This window comes from Fukomys damarensis, unplaced genomic scaffold, assembly GCF_012274545.1.
Source record: "Fukomys damarensis isolate Sample0158 unplaced genomic scaffold, DMR_v1.0_HiC HiC_scaffold_38, whole genome shotgun sequence".
Taxonomy (NCBI): domain Eukaryota; kingdom Metazoa; phylum Chordata; class Mammalia; order Rodentia; family Bathyergidae; genus Fukomys; species Fukomys damarensis.
Window position 1 is genome coordinate 34,710,793 of NW_022900950.1, and position 10,298 is coordinate 34,721,090.

The 10,298-nt window shown below is 39.5% G+C and overlaps 1 protein-coding gene across 1 annotated transcript in view; it reads left to right on the forward strand.

Annotated features, from left to right (window-relative positions):
- LOC104862195 overlaps window positions 1–9,976 on the forward strand; it is a 149,939-nt gene extending 139,963 nt beyond the window's left edge. The window contains exon 31 of the mRNA XM_010623960.1: window positions 9,772–9,976. Coding sequence (XP_010622262.1) covers window positions 9,772–9,976 — 205 coding nt within the window. The remainder of the gene's footprint in view (window positions 1–9,771) is intronic.
- Window positions 9,977–10,298: the final 322 nt, after the last annotated feature.

Sequence of the window (10,298 nt, forward strand, 5' to 3'; positions counted from 1 at the left end):
AAAAAAAAAAAAAAAAAAAAAAAAACACCAAACAAATTCAATTCAGTATCACCTTTCAACTCGTATTTTCAAGGTATTCATCTTAGCCTTCACAAAATTTTGTTTTCATTATTTTCACATTAATTGCATCATTTTTCATTTTGTTCAAATAAACATAATCACAATAAAATTCACAACTTGTATAATTAGATCGAAAACAAACATAGCTGATTGATGTTGAACATACAACAACCCCTCTAAACTTAGGCAGAAGTATACAGGATACTATAGATGCCTGCCAGCTATGATTGTTCAAGAGGGCTGTGGGCATTTGCAGGGCACTGACAAAAAAATTCAGTAAACCGTTAATTTAGCTAGGAGATATCTCCTGCAGAGATCCTTAAAACAACAAACATTCCCCAGAAATAAAATCAAGCTTTCTCTGACAGCTTGGCTACAAGAACAAGGATAAAGAGAGAAGCCAAGAGGAGGAAGGCAGTAGCCCTGTCTTTAATCTACTTGTGTTTGTATATTACAAGCTACCTCCGCTACATTTTCTTGATAGAGCCCACACTTCTCAAACAGCGCATGCCTTATTCATCATCAAAAGAAATGGTGAGGATCTTCCACCTGGGAAGGTCTCACAAATTTAGGTAGAGAATTACACGACTACTTGGTCTAGTTCTTGCAACATCCTTGGAGAAGTTCCTGTTTGTTAGCTAACAGATAAGGAACCTGAGGCTTAGGGAGGGCATGATTTGCCCAAAGTCAAACCACTGGTAATAAAAAATAATTAAAAAAAAAAAAGCTGGTCCCACTGCTCTTTCTGCTACTCTACAGTGAAAATACCATGTCTCCGAGAAGGTTTTTATATGAGCACAGAAAGAAAAGGGCATAGGTTGCACCTGCTCCAAACCACATGAAAGTTGTGGACAATTAGCAGATTATTGTGGACTCAAGCACCTGCCTGCAAAACACAAGCCCAAGTGGTGGTGCTAGGGTTAATTTACTGAGATCCATGTTGGCTGGGGTCAGCTTAAACAGAAAGGGATGGGGTCTTTTAGTGGGTAGCCCCCAGGCTATGCAGGGAGAAGTGAGCATAGTGAGGCAGACTGGAAATCTCCAGCGACACGGTGCCAGGCTGGCCAATGAATGACTCAGTGTGCAGAGAACAAAGAGGGTATACCATACCTCTGTGCAAAGATGGTAGGACAGACCGGAGCAACTGAGGAGCAAATGGTCAACAGTGCCAGAGAGACAAACCAGGCTGCCAGAAAGCATGGTTAAATATATCTCATATCCCAAAAGATCTATAGCAACAGTCCTCAGCCTTTTTTCACAGATCCTGTCGGAGCAAGTGGGGATGATTTGGGGATGATTTAAGGGAGCATGCAACCAAAATTCCTCACATGCACACTTCACAATAAGATTCAAGATACTGTGAGAATCTAATGCTGCCACTGGTCTGACAGGAGGTGAAGCTCAGTCTGTAAATACAGATGAAGCTTCACTCTGTTGCCTACTGTTCATCTCCTGCTGTGTGGCCCATTTCCTAGAAAGCTACAGGCGGGTCAGTTTCATGACCCAAGGATTGGAGACCCCCTCATCGAGAACGTTCACATTTGGTCTGAAGGTTTTGTTAGAAATTGTCCACTAATACTTCCAGGGACAGTTTGTTCAACATTCCTTCTGCAACACTTGTGAAGCACCACTCTGTGTGTGACACAACACTGGGGATTGCACCCTGAGTGGACAGGAGTCAGCATACTGAAGGAGCCCTCACTGGAGGGCTGAAGGATCGCAAGACTCCATCTCTCAGTGCTTGGCCCTTACCTTCTGGAGAAGCAAAAAGCATTGTGAGAACATTTGCCAGGGAGACAGAGGCTCTCGGAAGGAAGAGAATTCATTCTGAGACCTAAAAAATGAGTGGTGGTATGTGGCCATTTTTTCTTTTAATTTATTTTTTATTTCTATGTGTTTGTAATACATAGTAATTACATAATAATTATATGCATTCATTTTGGGGTGTTAATACATACATATACATATTATATGTTGATCAATTTTGATTCCTTCTTCCCCAACCTTCCTTTCTTCCTTTGTTCCCAGATCCCCCTTCCTATCTCCAAAAAGTCTATTCCCTGTTTCTGTTTCTTACTGTCTCTCCTTTATTTTGCTCTTTAGATTTTGTGTGTGTGTGTGTGTGTGTGTGTGTGTGTGTGCCAGGGTTTGAATTCCAGTCCTTGCACTTACGAGGCACGTGGCAGAACCATTGCGCTAAATCCCCGGCTGCTTCTTAGATTATATTTTGGGTTTCTTATAAAGAGAAACCATCTCATATTCAACTCTGTGTCTCTGATTTATTTCACTTAACACTAGTCACACAAGCCACCCATTTTCCTACAAATGACTCAAAGTTATCCTTTATGGCTGAGTAATGCTCCCTTTTGTATGCATACCACATTTTCCTTACCTATTCATCTGTTCTTGGGCATATAGATGGTTTCCATAATTTAACAATTGCTAATTGTGCTGCTATAAACATGGGTATGCCTGTGTCATCACTTGAGTCTAGATGTCTCCCCAAAGCCTCATGTGATCATAGGTGAGATTTTTCAGACATGGTTGGATTTAGAGTGTATATGGTGCTAGGATTAAATATGTGATGCTGGGATCAATGTTGGGTGATCACTAAATTAGTTCACTGACTGGTTTGGCATAGTTCCAGGAGTGGAGAATGGAAAGGCCCTCCTTGGGAGTAAGTGCTACCTACCCTAAGGCATGTAGCCTGGACAGAATATAAGGGTCAGAAAGAGGGCTGCTAGGGCATCTTGTCACTTGCTGCTTCTTCTGCTGTGTGTCTTCTGCTGCCTCCTGCCTGTTCTGCAGCAGCTCCTTTGCCATGCCGCCCTGCCTTGGAGCCAGCTGATTATGGACTGAAACCACTACAGATTTTGAGCAAAAATAAACCTTTCTTTCCTTAATCTTGAGTGTCAGGCATTTTGTTTCAGCAATGAGAAAAGTAACTAAGACAGCATGTATCACTGTAATATGCTGGCTTTAACTTTTTGGGAAGATGCCCAGGAGAACTAGAGATGAGCTAATTGGAATTTCTATTTTTAGTTTTTTGAGGAATCTCCATACTGATATTTAAAGTGATTGTATTGGTTTACATTTCCACAATGAATGTTGAAATGTTCCTTTTTCCCCACATCCTTACCAGCATTTGTTGTTTTTAGAGTCTTGATAACAGCCATTCTCACTGGAGTTAGGTGTAATTTCAGTGTTATTTTGATTTGCATTTTCCTAATGACCAAAGATGCTCAACACTTTTTTCACATACTTACTGGCCATTTGTACTTCTTCTTTTGAAAACTGTCTATTCATTTAAAATTTCCAGTTTTTGATTGGGTCTTTTATTTTTGAGGTCATAAGCTTTGAAATTCTTTGAATATTCTAGATATTAGTCCCCTACCAGAAGAGTAGTTAGCAAAAGAACTCTTCCCATTTTGTAAGTTTTCTGGTCACTCTGCTGATTGCTTCTTTTGCTGCCCAGGTTTTGATTCTTGAAATTATTTCTTGTACAATTAGGGTTCTGTTCAAGAAGTCTTTGCCTATGCCTATGTCTTCAAGTATCTTACCTATTTTATCTTCCAGCAGATTCAGTGTTTGTATCTTTATATCTAGGTCTTTGATCCATTTTTATTTTATTTTACTACAGGATGAGAGATATGGGTCTAAATACACACATGTAGATAACCAGTCTTCCCAGCACCATTTGTTAAAGAGGCATTATTTTCTCCAATGTTTGCTTTTAGCCTATTTGTCAAAGATCAGATGGCTAAAGGTGCATGGGGTTGCTGCTGTGCCTTCTATTCTACTCCATTGCTCTACATGTCTGTTTTTTGTGCCAGCACCATATGATAAATGAAATCTGGGATTGTAATTCTGCCCACTTTGCTCCTTTTTTTATAAATTTATTTGTTTACATATTATATAAATATACTGTATTGTGCATATTTGAATGATATTAATCATTAATGATCATGAGAGGATTTATCTTCCAAATCATCTTCATGATCGCTGTGAAATTTATTTTTTTCTCTAAAACAATTTTATTTAAAAATTTTTGTTAGTACCTGTTTGCAGTATGTAATGATTACAGTCATCATGGAGTACATGCACACGAAATCCTTTTTACTTCCCCCTCCTCTCTTCTCCTTACAGATTGTCTACTTTGCTGTTTTTGCTCAGGATTGTTTTGGATATTCTCAGTTCTTTTAGTTCCATATACATTTTAGGACTTTTTTTTTCTAATTCTCAGAAGAACATTGTTGATATTTCATTTGGAGTTGCATTAAATCTATTTTTGACAATATGCTCATTTTAACAATATTGATTTTATCCAGGAACAAGACAGGTCTTTCCATTTTCTAATATTCTGGTCAATCTCTCCAGAATAGTATAGTTTTTATTAGAGAAGTCTTTCATCTTCTTGGATAGGTTTATTCCTAGGAATTTAATTTTTTTGAAGCCACTGTGAATGGGACTGTTTTCCTCATTTCTTTCTTGGTGGATTTGTTGTTGGAGTACAGCAACACACTTCATGGCCTACAATATGGTTTGTTTTGGAGGAAGTTCTGCAGGCTGCTCAGGAGAATATGTGTTCTGCTACTGATAGATAGAACACTTTAGATATCTGTTAGGTCCAAGAGTTCAATGATATAGCTCAATTTAAATTATTTCTTTGTTGAGTTTTTACTTGGTTAACCTATTTGTGAGAGTTTGATGTCAAAGTCATCCACTATGATTATATTGGTGTTTACTTTCCCTTTTATCCTATTTCAAGAAGTTTTTGTTTTATGAAATTGAGTGCACCAACATTCAGTCCATATATATTTACAATTATTATCTCTTCCTGTTGAATTATTCCTTTTACCAATATGTAATGATCTTCTTTATCTCTTCTGATCAGTTTAGGCTAGAAGTCCAGTTTGTCTGAAATTAAGACAGCTATGCCTACTTATTTCAGAACTCCAGTTGCATGAATTATTTTTTTCTATATTCTTTCAATCTATATGTTTCAACCTGTATGTTTCTTTGTACATGAGGTTTATCTCTTGTTGGCAGCATTAGTTAGTTGGGTTTGGGTTTTTTTTTTTTTTAATTCAATCTGCCAAGTTGTGTATTTGAGGTGTTTAAGATATTTACATCAAGTGTTATTATTGACTGTTAGTTACTGATTCCTGCCATTCTATTATTTGTTCATTTTTTATCCTTTTTCTATCTTCCTTTTGTTTAACGACTCTCTGAGTTAGACACACTTTTACTTTGGACTCTTTGGTGATGTTGCCCTCAGTGTCTCCATTTAGAATTCCCTCAAGTAATTTTTTAATGCTGGTTTGGTGGTCATGAATATCTTTAGATCCTCTTTGCTGATGTAGTAATTTGGACTGGCAGTTGTTTTGTTTTAAGGCTTGAAAAACTTCACTCTAAACTCTCCTGGCCTTTAAAGTTTGTATTGAGACATCTGCTGTTATTTTGATAGGCTTAACTTTATAATTTACTTGACCTTTTTCTCTAATAATTTTTGGTATTCTCTGTTTGTTCCAGATTTCTGAGATTTTTTCTTTTTTCTTTTTGAGACAGGGTCTCACTATGTAGTTGAGACTGACCTGGAACTCACAATGTAGCCCAGGCTGGTCCTGAACTCACAGTGATCCTCCTGCCTCAGCCTCCCGAGTGCTGGGATTACAGGTGTGCACCACCACGCCCAGCTTCTGGGATTTTTATTATGTGTTAAAGAGAGGTTCTTTTTGGTTATGCTTATTTAGGCAGCATTTAGTTGGGTACCCATTTCCATCTCTAGATTTGGGAAGATTTGCAAAGTTTTCTGCAATGATTTTGGTGAATAAATTTTTATGCCTTCAGTTGCCTTCTCCAGCTCTGTACTTCTTAATTTCTTGACTACTATAATTCTTAAGTTAGCCCTTTAATATCATCTAGGCTCTTGAATCAACTTCTAGTGAATTCTTATTGTTTTTAGAGTATCACTGAGTAAGTGATCTACTACATCACTCTTATCCTCAGGCCCTGATATTCTGTCTTCTGGCTGATCATGTCTACTGGGATGGCTTTCAATTGTTTTTTGGGGGGGCAGTCCCCCAAGGAGTTCTGCTTGATTCTTTTTCATAATCTCTAATTCTTTACTAAAGTGGCAAATCATATCCTACCTTGTAGCTGTTTGTGTCCTTTTAAAGTTTGTTGAATATCTTATTAAATCATTTATCTGCTTATATAATCCTCTTTGAGTTCACTGAACAATATATATATATATATATATATACATATATACTCATTCTTTTATCTCTTCAGACATTTTATTTTTTTAACTCTTTTCCTGCAACTTCTTCCACTTCAGTGCCCATGAGATCAGCTTTTGGGTAGTTGTGAATTACTTGAAGCATCTTATTGCCTTGTTTTTTCATGATTTGTGTGTTTTTGTGATGAATGTTTTAGATTAGTTGGGCTAGAAAGTTCTGCCACTGTCATAGAGACTCCTGGCCCTGAACTGCAAGAAGGACTAACTACTGGTAATATCTATATGCAAAGAACTAATCATATATCAGTATATAATTTAGAGCTCATTTAGCAAGTTTTTCACTCTTTAAGTGACTCAGGGCTACAAAGGATTAGTGACAGAGAAAAAGCTGGGAGATAGAAGATGATACAGAAAAAAAGAAAACTAAAGAGAAACAGAAGTAAACAAAAGAGAGAAAGTAATTTTCAATGGTATTATTTTTATAACTATAAAGAAGTGGGGGAATCTAGGAAACTTGGAGGATATGTGGAGAAGATGGAGGAAAGAGAGTAGAGAAATATATTTTTAAGTAGTTAACAGAACAGTCTTTGTGGAGATTGTATGTAATTTATCAGTTTGCCTAAACCCTATATTAGAATTCCTAAGTAACAGACTTTTTTTTTTTTCCTGGTAATGGGGATTGAACTCGGGTCCTTGTGCTTCCAAGGCAGGCCACCGAACCACTGAGCTAAATCCCCAGCCCAAAATTTTATTTAGATTTCTCTTTTAAGGTCTTTTTGTCTTTTTTTTTTTTTTTTGGGGGGGGGGGACGGGAATCTCAGGACCTTACGCTTGTTTTCCAGCAGGCGGTGAAACCACTGAGCTAAATCGACAGCCCTAAGCAACAGACTTTAGTAAGAGAGAACTTACTAGGTCAATGGAAAATACTTTAGAAACAGAAAAGATACTTAACACTCATATACAGTTGTTCATTAGCTTATTCTCCTCACATACACTCTAGAATAAGCAAAAAGAAAAAAATTAAGTTTTTATGGCAGTTTTATATACAAGAAAAGAAGGGAGAGGTAAAGCTACTTGTGAAAAGGGAAAAAAAAGAGAATGGAGGAAGAATTTTAAATGGATAGTGAAACGAGATACAGAGAATTTGAGTCCAATTAATGACCTAAGTGAACCACTAATTTGAGAAGCCCTACAAAACAATCATTGGTGAAGAAGAACCTAATATGAGATGCTAAGATACTGTAGTACATTGTATTTAGATTAATCCTAATAGTTCATGTAGAAAAGAGGAATAGCTAGACAGGAAGAGGGAAAATATAAATACAAATATAAACATATGCAGAGGAGGGGTTCAGAGATAGGAGGAGGTATAAAGGGAGAAATAAGGAGGATAAGAATGAGATTATAGATGGAGGTGTGAAAAGCAATAGGGAGATTGTATCCACCTGTTGAACTACCAGTCAAGCAAGGTTAGATGACACTTAGACACCACTTTGAAGTGGGCACATGTGATTTCACTGCATAGAATGTTTTACAAGCAATAACAGAATATTATACACATAGCTATAACCATACACACATACACAAAGCCTGACAATCAAAATTCACACAAGAAAAAAAAGAAAAATGCAAAAAGTCTGCAAAGGGTACCATGTTCAGGAGCCTCTGGTGACCTTGGAATGCTTATGGGTGGCCAACAGGTGGCAACCACAGATCCCCAGTTGAGATTTGGTTTTAGGCTCTGTTTGCTCCCCCTGGTTCACCACTCTCAATGTCCCATTTTAATTATATCCCAGTTCTGCCCTGTCTTTCTGTGGCCAGCATTTTCTGTGGTCCCCTGTGATTAAATAGGAGGGAGGAACTGTGTTCCTGCAAACCTTGCTGATGGCTTTTCTCTGCCCGCTTTACTCCCGGGCAAAGCAATACTCCTGCTTGCCAACATTCAATCTGGCCTGGGATTTTAGTGATTTCTGGGGGCCAGGATGAATAAGCTCACATGGGCAGAATTTGGCCACTTTTAGGGAGTTATGGGCAGTTGCTCAGATGAGCACAGAGCTGAGAGGTGTTTGAAGGGTGTGGGAGGAAGCCCACACAGGCACTTAGGTCAGTGGTATTTAGGGGGCAGTGGGAGACTTCACGTTCTGCCACAGCTCCAGAGCCTTTTCCCCTTTGATCCCACTGGTCACAGCCACTGCAAGCCACTGGGATTCTGTCTCACAGATCCCTCAATGCCTGATTCTAGGCCCCTAACCAGGACTGTCCCCTTTTCCCCTGTTTGTTGTTAGGTGTCGCCAGTCCTAACTCAGTCACTGCCTTCTGAGTGATTCTCTGGCTTGTGTTTTCCTGAGTGCCCTGGTCTGAGGAGGCACTGTTTTGTGGTTGTCTCATTCACTGAGCTCCATCGCCCAGCAGAAGGAGAGTCAGGAGAGGTGGGCACTGGGCAGTGGCTGCTAGGCTGAACACCAGTCAGCAGCCAGGCAGCCACTGCTGCATTCAGTTACTTCTATCTTGGGCATGTGAACTTTTCCCAAGACAGTTTGTTTACCAAACCCAGGGTGTAAGCAGTGCCAGGATCAAGAAGCGATCCTATTTCTTACTTTTTGTTATTGGATTTCATCTAATAGGCTCCTTCAAGTTACCTTCTTGTGGTTAAATTTTTGTTCACCTCTTGTATCTGAGTACCTGTAGATGTCAGTGGCATCTTCTGGCCACTGCTCCCTCTAGCATACCATAATGCTTCTCACATGTAGCCATTTGAAAGGGAGCTGAAGAGAAAGAAGAGCCACTAATATGTGGAGGAACCCCAAGAATGTTATGTAAATGAAACAAGCCAGTCACAAAAAGACAAATACTGCATGATTCCATTGTACTCAGCATAGTCAGATTCATAGAGTCAAGGTAGGGGCTGGAGAGAGGGGAACAGGGGATTGTTGCTTAGTGGGTTACAAGGTCAGTCTTGTGAGATGAATGAGTTCAAGTGGAATGAGTTCAAGAGATGGAAGTGGTAATGGTTGCACAACAATATGAACGTACTTAATGCCATTGAACTGTGGCACTTAACATGACTGAGATCCTCTATGTAATATGTACTTAAATAAAGAATGGGCAGTAAAGCATGAAGAAGCATAGCTCCTAGGAAAGGAGGATGGGGGTTCTGGGAACTTGGAGTAGTTCAATGGGGTTGGAACAGTTGGGGGCACCGGGGAAATGGGAGCAGAAAGAACAGAACTGTGAAAGGGAAACATTTTCAGGGTGGAAATAGATGTTTTTCCAAGGCACTTAGAAATGAGTAGGAGGAAAGAAAGGGCTGGTGACGGAGGACCCAGTGGGATCAGCAAGGAGAGTGTATGTTTTTGGAATGGGAAATACACTGTGACGTTCAGTGTGGGGGACTTGGTTTAAGCAGGAAAAGCAGTGTACCCCAAGAGTGCTCAAAGAGTCTGTGAACTTACTTGGTTCTTTTCCACCAGGCTGCTGACAGCACAGAATAAGCCTTGCTGGAAATCACCTGAGCCTGGATGGCCCAGCATCTACCAGACCCTCCGGTGCCATGAGATTGCCAGCGTGTCAGCCCTTGGGGAGAAGCCAGATTTGTCCATTATTGGCTCTGACTTACTGAATGTGAATTTCCTTATGCAAGAAGAAGAAGCAAGTGGAGCTACTCAGGATTCCTGATCCGATGGCAACTCCCTCTGAGTGCTGCGGTCCCAGTTGCTCTTTCCTTTTCTTGGCAAATTCCTCTTCTCTGTGTAATTGAAAGGTCTGGCTGAGATTAAGCTTTGCCCCCGGAAGAACAAAAAAGAACAAAACAAAAAATGATTTCAACTGACAAGGGCTTCTCCTCAAAGCAATTAGAGATTGAATTTAAGAGAACAAATCAGATTTGAGGTTTTCCTTTCTCGGGAACCATTATTTCACTGAGTGGAGGAAGTGCAGAGCGGATGGAGGCAGCCACTGGCTCCCCAAGCACCTCTACGCAGCCCAAAATATCAATGAG